The 17,068-nt window shown below is 39.8% G+C and overlaps 1 protein-coding gene across 4 annotated transcripts; it reads left to right on the top strand.

Moving 5' to 3' along the window:
- The first annotated feature begins 359 nt into the window (after window positions 1-359).
- Window positions 360-16,863, top strand: LOC112224277 (phosphatidylinositol 3,4,5-trisphosphate 3-phosphatase and dual-specificity protein phosphatase PTEN). 4 transcript variants are annotated; one of them, XM_024387746.2, is made up of 10 exons: window positions 360-1,101; window positions 3,927-4,011; window positions 7,191-7,235; window positions 8,627-8,670; window positions 8,797-9,035; window positions 9,395-9,536; window positions 10,920-10,988; window positions 11,395-11,561; window positions 11,789-12,013; window positions 12,221-16,863. In XM_024387746.2, exons 1-10 carry the CDS (start codon window positions 1,023-1,025, stop codon window positions 12,404-12,406), a joined length of 1,281 nt encoding a protein of 426 aa, XP_024243514.1. In that variant the 5' UTR covers window positions 360-1,022; the 3' UTR covers window positions 12,407-16,863. The 4 variants fall into 4 exon arrangements, with proteins under 4 accessions (XP_024243514.1, XP_024243516.1, XP_024243517.1 ...); XM_024387747.2 differs by having other exon boundaries at window positions 365-1,101; window positions 11,789-12,004; XM_024387748.2 differs by lacking the exon at window positions 10,920-10,988.
- Window positions 16,864-17,068: the final 205 nt, after the last annotated feature.

Raw genomic sequence — 17,068 nt, 5'->3', positions numbered from 1 at the left:
GACATCTATTTTATACAATGCCATGAGACAATGAAATGTACTTATTTAAAAAGGCTACATCAAATGCATCCAGCACATCGAGTATATAGTTGCACAACGCAAAGTCTCTGATTTGATTATATACATATCAATGTCATGAATCCTAAATTAAATATTGGTAACTTCCCCAACTACAGTACCCATGTCCTTCCAACACCGATTAAAATAATTCATTCTAAATTAAATTATTCGATTAAAGATACATTTTAATGATAGCTTTGTCAATGTATTCTACACTATTTTACAATTTGTCGGAGAGACGTCTTTGATGAACTATTTTACACTGCGGCATAACGTTCTGTCCAATCGTAGCCCTTTTCAATTGGAACGGAACTTACGGAAGCCATGATGGAAGTTCGCGAGTGCAGCCTGGGGCTGGGAGAAACGAGTCAGTACTGGGAAAGGGACGTTTCAGGGAAGAACGGCAGGCGTGTTATAAAAAAATAAAAAAATCGAACACATTTGTAGTCTTTGAACTGGAGGCTGTCAATTTTCCCTCAAAAACAATTGTCGGATGACTGCTTCTTTTTCTTTTTTAAAAGAATTGACATGCTATGCGCTAGCCATATCTAGCTACGTGTGTGCTGAGATCGAGTGTGTCAGTCACTTTTCTGGGCAAGGAACATCGGGGAGATTTCTCTCCACTTTTCTGGCATAATCACGGCGCTTTTGGCGAAATCAGATACTTGGTATTCTCTTGAAATACAACGCTCCGGGGGCTGGATAATTAATCACCTATTCATCTGGGGGATTTTATGTGAAATTGCGGGACCTGTGAAGCCGGGCCTGTGGTGGAACGGAGTGAGGCCCTCCTTTATGACCTATCGGCAGCAGAAACTATTCTAGCTAGCACGGCTAGCTTAGCTAGCTGTCAACGTTTGACACCAACGGGATTGAGAGGGAGAAAAATATTGGCAACATTTCATACAAAGGCAACGATACTTTCTCTTAATTTAAAAACGTTAAAGACTCCTGCCACAGATATGGCTGCAATCATAAAGGAAATTGTCAGCCGAAACAAAAGGAGATACCAGGAAGATGGGTTTGACTTGGACTTGACTTGTATCCTTTTTGTTCAATGTCTGTAATATTAGCTAGCTACAGTAATGTGTCTATGTTCATCATTGTCTATATTAAGTTGTTAGCTACTGTATCCAGTTAGCTAGCTACTGTAGCTAACACATGGATGCCTATATTGATAACTTAACCTTTATCCATAAGATGATTAGCTAGCTAACGTAGTCGGTGAACATTACTTCGAATAAATATATATATATATATATATATATATATATCTTTAGCTAGTTAACGTTTTAAATATATCGTGAAATAATAACTAACGTTAGGGAGCTAATGACACTAACCTACTCTTTGCTAAATTGCTATTTGATAAAGGTGTCTGTCCTGTTCAATTAAATGCAGTCTTGATGGCTAAATATATCCCATAACTTGCATAACGTTAGCTAGCTAGCTAGTAGTTTGCACATCATCATGATTGAATGAGAGATTCAACATCAGAACATAATGAAATGTGTCTAGGCTAGGTAATGTTCTGTAGTTAATTGATGTTGATAATGTGAAGTCTTGATTCATTATTTGGTTGTCAACTGTAAATTGGTTAACTGGTTAGTTAGCTAATATAGCCAGCTAACTCCTGGATGGGGAACAAAGAGATCAACCTTTTGCGACGCATTGTTGCAGTTCTCTGGCCTACAAAATAATCTAGCAAACTATAGCTAATGGATTAACGTTATATTCACAATCAGTGTTGCTGCTGCTAGCCACACAAAGACCAAAAGCATTGAATCATTATCAGCGTGAGGGGAAATGGTAATAGTACTTGCTCATTAGTGGGATGTACCAATTTCATGGTGCTAGAATGAACGTAATCAGTAGTCCTTTGGTTTGCTTGTCTTGATGTCTTAATGAGGTCAGCTTGTTTGTATTGATTTGAGCAGTGTCAGGGATAAAATGTTTAGTTATGAATGACCGAAGAAGAGCATTCTTTAAAAGACAAGTGTTCAGATGCTAGATTTGTCTGAAATGGGTCACCTAACCAAGGTATGCAATCAAATTGTGAAAGTATAGGTGCATGTAGAATGCACAAATTAAAGCCAGGTAAAGGTTATGAGCGATTGGAGGAAGTGCCGGGTACTATTGGCATGTTCAGTTGTCATGTCTTCTTGTCTTGCACTTGAAATGATCAAAGCCATTTTTTTGTGCCTGTGGTCCCTTGGTTCAGTGGTCTCAGAAAGCTCTGTGCAAAAACCAGAACTGGAATAGGGTTAGGGCAGGGATTCCCATATATTTTCTGCACACAAATGCAAATTGATGTAAGAAAATGCAGGGGACCCCATTTGGAAACATTATATTCCCTAGTAAACGCCCTGTGTTCATATTCACAAAATTGTTGTTCCTGTAGGCTGTCCCAACATATTGTATAACGCCATTGGTTGACACGAAAAGGTTGTATTCTATACTCATTTTGAAGAGAAAGTTATTCATTTGTTTGATAAGAGTACAGATTTCTTAAGTGTACCCCATTTACATTTTCCCAACCCCACATTTTGGAACCAAGGGGTTAGGATTTTCCTAACTAAGCAACTATGATAATGTGTGAGTTAGATATTGTATGAGTGAAACGTGGTCTTATAGCTAAATCACTTTGTTTTGATATATCTATAGTGCCAGGCATTGTTGGTCAGTGTTTGGGAAGGCAATGTAGCCATGGTTGTTATGTAATGAATTCAGTTCTAGGAATTGGCCTTAAAATTGTGATGAGATTTCACATCAGCAGCAAGCCTTTCCCTCCACACTAGTAGCAGAGGTTTGGGCCTTAACTGACATTTGCCATTTGAAACTCCTCGTCTTCATGGGACTAGAAGAGGTTTTTGTAATGATATGTTAGGTTTTTAAATATATTTTATTATAGGCCTACGTCTGTGCTATTTAAGAATATGAAGATTCTACATTAATTTCCTAAATGGTGTTGCTGGAAAATGGCAGTAGGCCTTTAGACTACCTATGTTCTGGAACAATTTAATTGATCCCATTCAGTCCATTGACTATTTATTTGATAGGAACAGTTAAATGTGAGGCTCATGCTGACGTTGCGTTTGTCATTGCAGTAGTCTCGGGTACTTTTTGAGCATGATGTCATTGTGATGTTATGCCAGTTCAAATGTAAAGTACGCTATCGGAGGAGTTGAGCGTGTGACGAGACGGCCCGGGTCTCAGTAAATTAACAGTAATAGAATAATCATTTAGAGATCACGTTTTGTATTTCATATAATAATAGCCTATTTCTGATGAATTGTTTGACAAAATAGGTCATTTTCTTTGTATGAAGAATTCAATTATTTTGTGCTTGGATATATTTCCCAAGTGACATGAGGAAATTAGACCGACGTGTGCGTTTATATTATACATATATCTAAGTGATGATGTGAGTGATGTAATGCTCTTTCGGAGAGATGATGGGAAGGGCGGGGGCAGTTGGCTGTGGCACAATGTGATTTATTTGGTGCCCTTGTGGGGCCTGGTAGGTTAGATGTCCGTCACTGGGTCTCGTAGAGAGAGCACCATCTGTTCCATATTACACATGCTCTGTCCTGTTCTCCATACAGCTCTGTCATGATTGGTCTGGCATAATAAGCAATGCATGTACAGTATGGTGTAAGATGTGATATACGATATCTATGTTTGGGCAAATCAAGGAGTTGTTTGTGTGTGCGACGGTTGTCGAGATGTGTGAATTGAATAACGATTGCTAGACAATCATAATTGTATGTGTATGTTGGTGATTAATATTGGCCTAGGTGTGATTCTTCCCTTTAGTCTCTGACCTCAGCAGCCAAACTGCTGGTTTCTTTGACTCCTGCGTTCAGATATTTATCCAAACATAATTGCTATGGGCTTTCCTGCTGAAAGACTTGAGGGTGTCTACAGAAACAACATCGATGACGTAGTACGGTAAGTACTTAAAAAACCAAATGTGGATGTCCCAGTCGAAATAATGAAGGGGTTTCTTAGAATGTAAATGACTGAAAAGGGTTACATGTAAATGAAAACAGCAGGTAGTTAACATGTCCTAACTACCTTAACCAAACCCATTCCATAACAGAATTTGCACAAACTTTGGTAAACTAGGCCTATCTTTGGTCTCATCTTGTTTCTCACGGATTATCATTATATGGGCAACAGTGGTAAGAATAGGATGTTTGAAATGCATTCTGTCATCCCAGCTGCAGAGGTTTACCTAATTAGTCAACTGAAACCAAAGGAGTGACCTGCAAGTCACCTGTGAACTTAACCTGACCCTGGTTGTTGTATTGTCCAAACAATTTCCTTCGATTTACGCAGGCTGTAGTAGACACAGAAAGTTGCTGGCTTTTTGAAATGTGAACAGAAAAAGCAGCCTTCGTCATTTCCCCGACACTGTAGTTTTTAGATGTGTTAACCAATCTGTTAAATAAATAAACCGACATAACGAACATGCCCTACTGATAGCAGGGTTCAATACTGCGACCAAAACAGTCGCATTTGTAACCGTTTGACTTGGCTGAGCGACACACATTTTTAATTGGTCACAAGGGTGCCAGTATTTAAAAAAAAAAAAAAAAAAAAAAAAGTTTTTACCTGGTCACATTTAGTCTTTGGTTCACAATTAGCTTTTTTTTATCATGGTTTATTCAAACGGTAATGTTCAGTTGACCAACAACGGAACGGGAATGCCCCTGGGCTCAACATACAGGGGCGATTTTGAAAACCCTCTACGGGCCAGTCGATCATCCCCGTCAGAGGCCCGCTTGGGCCAGTGAGAAAAATATTGTAATGTGATTTTTATTCTAGACTATAATTGCTAAGAAAACAGATGGATTCCCGACGCGTTCGTTGGGTCTGTTTATTTATCACACGCTTGCTGCGCACACACAGCCTATAGATAATCTGTCAGGCAAAGAGAGCGCGCAGCTCTCCCAACAGCTGGTTGTTGCGTGGAGCAAAGACCAACAGCGGTAATGGCAGGAAAGATGCTCCAAGTTTTGATATCTACCAGTAAATGATAAGGCAAGAATGGGTATTTAAAAAGTTTGAAATTTTGGTAGAATATTTGTCCAAGTCCAATTTAGTCATCATAGAATAGCCCACCTTCAAAATAAGACATTTTCTCTGGGCTCTTTTGTCCTTGAAAAGTAATTTATGGTAGCTGATTTTTAGAAGTTCTACTGCCACAATATACTTATTTCGTGGTTTCATTTCTAATCAGTTTTTCTGAGGGTAGTAGGCACTTTCATTTGTTTCACGCCGTTTCAATTGAAGGGTGTTGCACTAGTCTGTTGTGGTAAATCCATGTGCATCCATGTGCAGTTATTATGAGCATCACAACATCAATGTTGGCTTCAACTTGGTTTTCCATACAAAGTGTTCCATTACAAAGGATACTCCGATTTTTTTTGTGTGTGTTGCCTTCTCATTTTAAAACATGATACAGTAACCCCTCAACTCTTAAACATCTCAAATGGCGAGACTAACTAGCTACCACATGGACAGATATAATTAGTGTGTTGGGAGCATGCTGTCTATTTCGTCAGGCAATACCCACAGTAATTCTGACATATTTTAGAATGTAAAAATGGCAATGCATAGTGCCATTGGATAGGCCTATTTAAAAATGCATTATTCTTAGTGGTAATGCATACTTTTCTTTGTTGCATACATTGGAGGGAGCTTTTTTCTTTAGGCTATTACAGCAATGAAATATAAAATGTAGGTCGTTGACGATTTCAATTAAGTGCTTGGAAAAGTCCTTGAAAATCCTTGAATTTGACTTGCCAATCTCTGTTTGAACCCTGTATAGGCTACTTTCTCAGCCCGCCAATGAAATATGAAAATCACCTGCTTTTGAAATTATGCACACATCATTCGCTTTCCTGTCAGGTCTCGACCCGGGCTAAAGCTACCCCGTAGCTTTAAGTTGACACTGGCAAATTTACCTGAATGTCAAGCCCTGCTGTGTGTGGTGCATGTTGGGCCTATACATTACCACTTTGTGTAGCCGTTAGCGATACTAATGATGGCCTAACCGTTTTCAGATAGATGAAAAGGCAATTAAAATGTAACTATAAAACAGTTTTTATGCCTACCTGGTAGAATCATGATTATGTGCTACATAAATTGATACTTTATTGATGCGCAAGTGCGCTATGAGAAATACTGCTAGCCCAACACTGGTGCTCACGCTATAAGAAATACTGCTAGCCAAACACTGGTGCTCACGCTATAAGAAATACTGCTAGCCCAACACTGGTGCTCACGCTATAAGAAATACTGCTAGCCCAACACTGGTGCTCACGCTATAAGAAATACTGCTAGCCCAACACTGGTGCTCACGCTATAAGAAATACTGATAGCCCAACACTGGTGCTCACGCTATAGAAATACTGGTGCAAACACTGGTGCTCACGCTATAAGAAATACTGCTAGCCAAACACTGGTGCTCACGCTATAAGAAATACTGCTAGCCAAACACTGGTGCTCACGCTATAAGAAATACTGCTAGCCAAACACTGGTGCTCACGCTATAAGAAATACTGCTAGCCAAACACTGGTGCCCCCCCGCCTTATTTTTGCAGTCATTAAGTATAAATTTGTCAAATTCTGCTCTCTAGAGGATTTTGCAGAAAAGAACACATGGCACTTTGAAATCTTCAATAAATAAATGTTGCATTTTATTTGAAGTCTCTTTTTTGCTGTTACAGTAAATCTATCCAAATCAATGTAAGAACACAAGGGCTAAGTTAAAAGATGGCTAGTCATTGTTAGCCAGGTTTTGGAAGGAATGCAGGCACATTATGGGGGACAGGCCAGGCCTTTATCAAATATAAAATAAAACTGGTGCGACCAAATCATGTGCTAGTGCCACCAGCTGAAAAAGTTGGTAGCACCAGTGTCGCCATTGGGAAAAAGTAGAACCCTGGATAGTCAATGTTGTAACACTATTATTGTGCTTGTCTGAGAGCCTGTCAGTCTGCCCCTATGACATGCTGTCATTACACTCTGCAAGTTAGTGTTGAAAGGTTTAGATCGGACCAGAATCTGTGAAAAAAATTGTGCCGGATGGAAAAGTAATTCTCCTCCCTTTCTCTCCTCAGGTTTCTGGACTCTAAACACAAAAATCATTACAAGATATATAATCTGTGAGTACCCGGGTGTCTGACTATTTTGCTTGTGCATATGCAGTATGGTCAGTGGCGGTTGCTGTGCTGCAAAGTTATGTCTGATGCATGCAGAAAATGTCTGTGGAGTATAGGCCCGGAGGAAGAAAAGTCCTCATGTTTTTGAGAATGCAAACCGCAGTAGCCACTTATTTGCCTTTAGTCATCAGTGGTTCTTGATGGATAGGCCTAGGCATTGTGATGAAGGGGTAGAACAATCATATCATGGTAACCTTTGGCATAATTTTACCCTGGAAAGGGAATTTACGACAATGTCTTCCTCACTCAGTATGAAGTCGTTTAGTTAGTAGACTGGCATTAAACGAATGACTCACTGCGCGCTACAAAGATACTAAAGACCACAGGTTTCTCATTAACCAGGTTTCCATCCAATTTTTTTTTAATGTGAGTAGTGAAGTATATGCTGGATAAAATGTCACGAAACAGCAAATCTATTGGTGAACTTTCCAAATGTCAACAAAACAAAATACGCTAGACAAGGTGGGATTTTTTTAAATGCACAAATATTGATAAAATAACCATATTGAAGTAAACTTGGGAGTCACACAATGATATATTGTGTGGTCCTCCCACTACAAGCTTGCAGCTTATTATGCTACAGATAAGTTGAGATGAACTTCACAGGGTGGTGAAAGTGAACGTTGATGAGCTTGATGCTCCTTTCCAATAAATATAGATTCTGGTGACATGATTATCAATTCAGGGCTGCTGTTTGACAAATAAACATCTTGCTATTTTTGTCTATAATAATATTATCTTGTATGCTGTACTCGCACTGTATCTGTGAACTGTTGGCTAAAATGTGTGTGCCAAGACCATTTTTTGTGTGTGTGTGTGTGACAAAAGCATCAGTATTGTTGAAAATACGATTTGAAACCCATTTAACTTGTTGAAACCCATTTAACTTGTCCCATTTTTTGTTTGGAACATGGGAATTTAACCGCAAGTTATTTTTATGTGCATTACATCATCATGCACAGCCTTTTATATGCAACTATTTAAATTCTGGTGGGGAAATTCTCATTGTTTTTATGCAGATTAAAAAATTTAAATAATAATAATATTCTCCTGAAAATCTGTTGGTAATTGGATGGAAACATATCTACTGGTTAACAACATTTCTCTTATTAGTGGTCATGAGAATCAGAGGGGAAGTAGACACAAAATATACAATTAACAGTTTTTCATGAATCTGTGTGGAAGTTGAGGTTGCCGTTGCTGTAACACTCTAGCACACATCAGAGGGATCTTACATCAACATGTAATATGCTGACAGACTGTACAAAAGAAAGAAGGCGGCTGTTTGAATCCCAGTATTATAACAACGTATTTTGTTTGTCCCTTTTTTATAGGTGCGCTGAGCGACATTATGACGCAACCAAATTCAATTGCAGAGGTTAGATATTACATCAGAGTGAAACCATTATCACTGTCTTTCAGGCAGTCAGTGAATGAATCAATCTTTCACTAAAAACCCACGTGTGACGATAACTGAGCCCGGTCTCTGTCTGTTTCTCTCCAGTTGCACAATATCCGTTTGAGGATCACAATCCGCCCCAGCTGGAGCTGATCAAACCGTTCTGCGAAGATCTTGACCTTTGGTTAAGTGAAGACGACAATCATGTGGCGGCGATTCACTGTAAAGCTGGAAAGGGACGTACGGGTGTCATGATCTGTGCTTACCTGTTACACCGGGGCAAGTTCCTCAAAGCACAAGAAGCTCTCGACTTCTACGGCGAAGTCAGGACCAGAGATAAGAAGGTAAATTTTTTTATTGTTCCAATCTGGCCGTCCTACTGTCATGGAAACTGATCATCCCCATTTTCTAGTTGGCTCATTCAACCCCTCTGATCTCCACTCAAACTCGTCCCCAGGCCATTTTCAACTTACCTTGCTGGTAAGATAAGGGTTAAACAGATAAAATGATGATAATGTCAACACCATAGACCTGTTCATCATGGGTGTTGCTAGTATCGCTAATCTTTGTTTTAATTGTAGGCTACATGATGAATAGTTGCAGGCTTCAACATTTTTTAGAATCATAAAGGCTTGTCGTCATCCCCTTTACTGCCAGTGAAAATCTTCAGTTTCACTAAGTGTTTCTCTTTCCCATTCCACAGGGAGTAACGATCCCCAGTCAGAGGCGGTATGTCTACTACTACAGCCACCTTCTGAAGAACCAGCTGGAGTACAAACCAGTGGCTCTGCTGTTCCACAAGATGGTGTTCGAGACGGTGCCCATGTTCAGTGGCGGAACGTGTAGTAAGTGCTTTCCTCTTGTCATTGGTCTCAATCCTATTTCTTTCCTGTATCCTGTCTTACCTTGGGCTTGTGTGCTACTGGCTTTCACACACTTTCACAATGTGATCTTCAGTTGATTGTCCTGCCCCTATCCTCTGCTTTGCTCTGCACAGCTTTGGTTCTCGATGTTGCATGTTTTTTGTTGTTGTTTTTTTCTCCATGCAACACTGACATTAACCACAGTGGAGTGTATCGTTTTGCAATTATGGTTATGCTAGTCAAAACAGCATGGTGTATTTTCACTGCTATTATTTGCTTGGCTCACTGGTCATTTGACTTGGCTGCATGCATCATCAGATAAGGGAGTTTATACCTTGCTGGATAGCCAGAAGATGACTACAGGCCTATAAGGACCTATGATATAACAACCCCCTTTGCTTGAGTCTGTCGTCAGTGGCTGCTCTTGTCAGCTGTGTCTGGCATTTCACCTCTTCACTTCCTTTGTCCACATTTTTCTGACACTTCCCCTGTCCCTTTAGCGGGCCCTACAGGGATGACCTATTGCCTGGGGGAAGTGAACTGAGCAGTTGCTCTGAGGTTGCACCTTTGGGCAGGTGATATTTTTTAAAAAAAATAGAGAAAACGACTAAGCAACAAAGAATTCCAGTAGCCTAAAACTGATCTTTCTGGTTCCTCCCCATTGTTTAAGCGAAAGACAGACAAGTTACGGCAGTCTGGCAAGTTGAGCCTGCTCTGAGATTTATTTGACTGATAACAACCAAAATACAAAGAATTCCAGTTATTATATTTCTGATTCCTCCCCAAAGTGTGTAGGGGATAGGCAAGCAATATATGACACTTCTTCCTGTAAATAATGAATTGACATTTTCGGGCAAATCAAAACATACTCCTGACTGCTCGATTTGGCAAGTGCCTTTCAGACTTTGTCAATCCCTGGCCCAATTCTGAACACATACACACAGCATGATGTGACCCCCCCCCCCCCCCACCCTATGTGGTCAGTTCCCATGACACGACACACAACATTTGAAGTGGTTTAATTTAATCAAAACCCAAGCACCCGCCCCTCTCCTTTTTATAAAATCTTAGTGAGTAGCAGCAATGTAAAGATTGTGTTTTGTGTCAGTAGGATTGATTTTAAGGGCCATTATGTAATTTTTATTATACTGGTTAAGCTCCTAATAACTTGACAACAGGAAGTTGCTGTTCGCATGTGGAAATGGTGAGTCAGGATCGGTTTATGGGTGGTTGTAAGCCTGTATACAGTATGTTTGTACATAGCCCTGGTGATAACCCACCCACCCACTCCCTCCCCAAGCCCAGGCAGGGCAGCAGAACTCTGTGTTAATCTCTTTTTTATTTTTTTCTCTCTCTCTCTCTAAGGGGACACTTCCGTTAAAAACAAGAGTGAGCAGATTCCACATGGTTTCAGAAAAGGGAATTGGCACTGGGGTAATAATAAGCAGCTTTCATCCAATGTTTACATGTTGACTAGGAGGTTGTTGTAGATTTAGAAGTCCGTGTTTGTTGGAGTCGGTGGAACTTAATATGGTAACAATCAACTCTGCATCCCGCACAACCCAGTGGACTGATTCTAGACTAGAAGTGCTCCCTTAAATGAGCTTGGCTTTGGTCAACTCTTCTCTTCTTAGGGCCCTTATCGCATGTTACTGTAACAGTCTTTTCTATATTTAATATTCCTGGCAGTGGTACTATGTAATTCTGTCCCTTTCTCTGCTGTCCTCTTTTCATAATTTGCCTAGATGTAAATAATATATACCCAGTTGTAGTTGCTGTGCTGTGGTCTCTCCACCCTCCAGGAGAGTGACTGGCGTTAACTTGTTGTGCCCCCCCACAGATCCTCAGTTTGTGGTGTACCAGCTGAAGGTAAAGATCCACACGTCCAACCCGGTGAACACACGGCGGGAGGAGAAGTACGTGTTCTTTGAGTTCCCCCAGCCGCTGCCTGTGTGTGGAGACATCAAGGTGGAGTTCTTCCACAAACAGAACAAAATGATGAAGAAGGTGTGGTTCCTGATTATATGATTTAGATTTTTATGTGCATGTTAAATGAGGTGTTTTAGCAGCCTATTCTGATTCATTATGAGGAATGTCAGGATTTAACTGAAAAACACGTTCTGATTTTGGATTGGAGTATAGCCTACATTTGTTTTGCGGTTGAGATGATGTAACTGCTTTTTGGAGTCATGTCTTGCCTTTATTCACCCCTCCCCCATGTATTTTTCCATTAGGACAAGATGTTTCACTTCTGGGTGAACACCTTCTTCATCCCTGGACCAGACGAGAAGGTGGAGAACGGGACGTTACCGAAGGAGCAGGAAGGAATCCAAACCACAGGAGGAACGGGAGACAACGACAAGGAATGCCTGATCCTCTCACTGACGAAGAACGACCTGGACAAGGCCAACAAGGATAAAGCAAACAGATACTTCTCCCCCAACTTCAAGGTCAGTCAGGTGATTGAGACTTAATTTCATTGGGGGTACCCTTTTTATTAGTAATTGGGAAATTATTTGACTGCCAACGTAATTGCTCTCATGAACTTTTGCCGCAGTTCATAAGAGCAAATCATTGTAATTAGATTCAAATGTTTCCGCTTGGTATAGCTCTTGTTACCATGTTTCAGAATGTGGATAATGATGTTGTTTTCTCTGGTATTACAGGTGAAGCTGTACTTTACCAAGACTGTGGAGGACCCCTTCAACTCCGAGGCCAGCACTTCCACCTCGGTAACGCCAGACGTTAGTGACAACGAGCCTGACCATTACCGATACTCTGACACCACAGACTCTGACCCAGAGAATGAACCGTTCGACGAGGAGCAACTCACACAAATAACAAAAGTGTGAGAGATTTCTATGGGATGTGAAAAAGAGGGAAAAAATACTGCTTTCAGAGGGAAAAAATGAGAACTTGAATATAAACTGAAAAGCAAGTTCTTTTTTCCTCACCAACCTATGGCAGCAAGACATTTGCGTCATGGAAAATGCCACCAATTTAAGAACAATAATGCTGACCAATTTTATTTTATTTTTTTACTTTTTTGCCCCGCCCCCACTCTTTCATCCGAAAAGTATTGACACCGTTGTTGAGTGGAAAAAGGTTCAGTAGCTGTAATGTAATGTACCTTTTTTTTTGTCAAAGACTAGAGAAGATTTCCACGATCAGGAGATGGGGGATCTGGTATTGGAGAGGCTTATTGGAAATCTACATTTGGCTGCTCCATCTCCTTGTGGAAACCAAGGCCAGTGCTTCTGTCACTTTCTCCCCCTTCATCCATTGTCCTCCACCACGCCCTTACCCCCCCCTTTCATCCTACCTACTGTGAATGCTCCTTGTGCTTTTTGCAGGCTGTCTCACATGAGTTTGTGCAGTATAAACTGCATGTTAGAATTTCTCCAGTTGAATTTTGATTATTGTTATTGTCATTATTATTAAGCTACATGACATCTAACCAATGTCCATTCCTTCTACCATTTCTGTTCAAGGTATGCAGAAAAGCAGTATCCCGTGTATTGTTGATGTTTTTATGTTAAGATAAATAATATAACAGAGAACTGCAGGGAAGCCAGTGTTGCAATAACGTTAACACTATAGTTAAACGACAAACAGTGTGCATGTTATTGGAATCGATGTCCATCTTGTTTAATAAATTGTATACAATGTTTTTCAACAACAAAAAACTAAGATTTCTAAAGTCATTTAAGATCTGATTGTATTTAGCCAGGAGGTCAAAAATGACATACTTTATTCTCATGGTATCTGCAGGCATGATTTCAGTCTTTTGGCAAGCCATTTAGAATGGCCTTGTGTTTTTATGATACAGTACATGGCGTTTCCCCTCATTTTAATGGTAACCAGATAGTTTTGGGGATCATCACAGAAGACAATAGCATAGAGTGCCGACTGACTTGATGGTTCATGTTTTGAATTGGTGACTACTTCAGTGTGTCATGTGCTTATAGAGGGGTAAGCTGTTCCAAATGTGTACCTTTTAACATGCCGTACTAGAACATGTATCAAAACCTGCATTAGTGATTGTGTCGGTTTCTCCTCAGTCTCTAGAAAGTGTAGTTTTTTTGTTGTTGTTGACAAACTGCACTTTTGTCATCTTAGTATGTGTCTGGACACACCAGAATTGGTGGTGATGGTGACCTACTCTGAGTTCAGTAAGGCCCATAGGCTTAGAGCTGATGCTTGGTCAGAGACTGTGGGAGCAGAGGTATTGAATGTAAAAGCGTTGTCTCTGAACCGATCCAAGGGTGTTAATGCAGGTTTTGATCAACCCAGGAGTGGATAATATGTGAACTTAGGCGCTCTAGGTATCTTTCTCTTGTGAAATCAGATCTTTGGCTCCTTGACTGACTTGTTTGCAGCCTTATCGTACTTGGTCCAATGAGATCCGGGATCACTTGTTGGCAATTCCACGGAAACCGAGTGATGCTGAGACTCAAATTGTTCACTTTATATGTCAAACAAAAACCAAATGATTGGAAAGTTCAACAAACCATACAACTCTATGCACAAGGACTACTTAACGATTTCCACAGAAAATTTGACAAAAACACATTTACTTGAAGGACAAGTGCAGATGTAAAGTTTGGTAACAATGATTGCACCAACGTCACAAATCATTCTGTTACCAAGCTTTTCCTTCAAGTAAAAGCGTTTTTGTAAAATTCAGTGGAAATGAAGTAGCCCTTGTCCATAGACTTGTATTGTTTGTTTAACGTTGCAATCATTGGTTTTTGTTTGACATTTTAAGTGAAAACTCTTAAGACTCTGCATCACTCTGTTACCGTGGAGTTGCACTTGTATATCCAACAAAAGGTGCTTACAAACTGCCAAACTGCATACTTAAGATCAATAATAACAACAGAGCCAAGAATCTGTTCCAATCATATGGTGCAAGTAATTTCAGTGGCACACACTACTTCTGTGTGTGAGAACTGTTAACGCGCACGCCCACGTGCATACTTCTGCAGTCGCTGTCCCTAACTGGCTGGGGTTCTTTTTCTGTTCTGTTCTTTTCCTTTTTACAAACAGGTTTCATTTCGTGGAGGAATGAGAATAATGCAGCTACAGATTTGACAAAGTCTTGTGCTTGCTTCAGAAATATATACAAATCCCTAAACTATATGAGCATATTTAATTATGCATAATTTCTTTTAAGCATGCCAAAAAAAAAAAATAACACCTGACCTGTGGCATGCTACGGGCCAGACCAAAAATCTTCAGTCTCTTGGGCAGGAATCTTCAGTGGGTAGTAAGCTGCCTTTTCTTGTACTTTTGACATTAAGGCTTCCCTCTTTTCACAACCCCATCACACATTCTGTTTTATCTCGACTTGTTTTTTAGAAAGAATACTTTCCCTATGTGTCAAAAGGAGACACTTCTTCATTGCAAAATGTACACTAGCTAACCCAGAAACACTTAATCTAGATGTTATATTTTTGTTTACATTTTATTACTTCACTGAAAACCTGCCAAAAGTAAGCTTATTTTATTCAACATTTTCTTTGTTCTTGGAGGCGGGGCCTATGGAGGTATTCTTTGCCTTACTTGAAGTTGACAATGCTTATTACTCTGCTACTGCTTTGAAATCTACCATTCTGCCCAAGCACTGACTTGATAGTTCAAGTACTTATTTAAAGCTACTATTAATAGAGCAACATATTGTACTAGACTTTTGCACTGTTACAGGTTTTTGCAGGGTTTCAGTCAGTGGTCCACAGTATTTCTCCCCCCCCCCCTCCGTTGTTCCCCTCAGTAAAACAAATGCCTTGCAATCAGTGAAAGAAGGTGGAATAATATGGCTAGTTGTACCTTAATCTTGTATCCATGCATCCCCCCATAGAAACCAAAAGGTGTTTGAATGAAAAATGTCCTGACCCTTTTATTATATAAAAATGAAAAAAATCTGGAGGAAAAAAATGAATAAACTATTTATGACAGTATTCTGTTAAAGACACTCTGCAGGTAGTATTTATTTTTAGCCCGATTAGTAGATCTGGATCATATGCTTACTATTCTGGATGTTCAGCAGCTTAAATGTATGAATCTATTCAAGGGCATCCCTGTTAACGAGCTTATTTTAAAGTAACTGTCCAGTGAAATTCAAACTTTTTCAAAAGTTAACTCCTATCCATATAATGTTGACTCGTCTTATACTCATTTGTGGCAAAAGCATACATTGGAGGAAAAAAATACTCAACACCTAAAAGTTGTCTCAGACTGTTTAAAAAAAAATGCTTGCCATTTCCTCATTGAGAATGTCATCCTGCCTTATTGGCTGAGCTGTCCAATCAGCTGTCTACTTGCATTTGATATTTTTAATGACTGGTATACGCCCACACCGTTCTGTTGGGTACGCCCACACCTTTCCAACACAGAGAAGCTACTTTTTAACATGCTTAATTACCCATTTTTGTAAGGAAAAGTACTTCACTCATTGTAATATAATTATAGGACATCATTCGTAGAACTCTGGAAACACTGGACCGTTACTTCAAGTTAAGGCCATAAGCCATCCCCTAGACATCTGTAGCCCCACTTGAAAAACATTTTGCCACAGTACCTTAACATAAAGTACAAATATAGTAAAGGGGAAACCTACGGGAACCATTTCTATATGGCACAGGCTAAAACCTGTGTGGAGTTCACGGGCAGCATCAAAAATTAAGTTTCAGCTCTAAAAAATAATTAAAATCATCTTAAAGGTGCCAGTGTGTAAGATTCATGTCACTTGTTTTTAGCTGATTTGTGCAATATGTTATGATGCCTGTCTGTGGTTGCCACAAAGTGCCTCTTGTTTACTATTTGAAAAAAAAAAAAAAAAACTTTAAAAAAAAAAGTGCTTGTTAAATACTGTTGTAGGACATGTCATGCATGCAGATGGAAGGGGTGCAATAAATCAAAATAGGCGTTTACCTGCAAAAGTGGGCAGGGCTAGCTGCCTGGCTCCTGCCTCTCGCCATTTTTTTATTTTTAGGATTTTTTTTCTCCCTGGGTTTAATTTTGTGCAAAGGTATGTTAACTCACACTATTTTCAGTCTTTAAAAAAAAAAACACACAAAAAAACAGCCTTATTCCATTTCAGCCTGTTCGGATACTATTGTGCTGTGCAACAGTTGCTCTGTGTGTAATGCTATGCACTGAGAATACACAACCAACAATGTACGGAAAGACTTGTACAGGTTATAATTATGCTCATACAAATCAGATGTCTGTTTGTTATTGTGTGTAAACTGCCCATTATCTTAGTGTTATAAACTTCACGTAAGTCCAATAAAGTCTCATTCTTGTCTGTTTGTGTGAGATACCTGATTTGTGATCCACCGTTATCTTATGCTGACCAGTAAGATCAGAATTATTCATCTCCATTATTAAAAGGTGCTGCATGGTCAATCCGACATCTGCATTGACAGCGTTTACGGTGATACGGCCTCAGCAGATAGCCGGGCATTCATGCTTCGTGGCGTTGAGCAGAGCTGTTGTCAAGGAAGGGAGTT

This window comes from Oncorhynchus tshawytscha, linkage group LG25 (genome assembly GCF_018296145.1).
Source record: "Oncorhynchus tshawytscha isolate Ot180627B linkage group LG25, Otsh_v2.0, whole genome shotgun sequence".
Taxonomy (NCBI): domain Eukaryota; kingdom Metazoa; phylum Chordata; class Actinopteri; order Salmoniformes; family Salmonidae; genus Oncorhynchus; species Oncorhynchus tshawytscha.
The sequence above is the reverse complement of the archived record's forward strand: the minus strand, read 5'-3'. Positions and strand labels throughout refer to the sequence as shown.

Excerpts from the sequence above, each read along its gene's own strand:
- LOC112224277 (XM_024387746.2), top strand. The coding sequence starts at position 1,023 with ATGGCTGCAATCATAAAGGAAATTGTCAGCCGAAACAAAAGGAGATAC. Across the intron at positions 1,102-3,926 it reads GTTTGACTTGGACTTGACTT|ATATTTATCCAAACATAATT; the intron begins GTATCCTTTTTG and ends TCCTGCGTTCAG. Across the intron at positions 9,537-10,919 it reads GTTCAGTGGCGGAACGTGTA|GGGACACTTCCGTTAAAAAC; the intron begins GTAAGTGCTTTC and ends TCTCTCTCTAAG.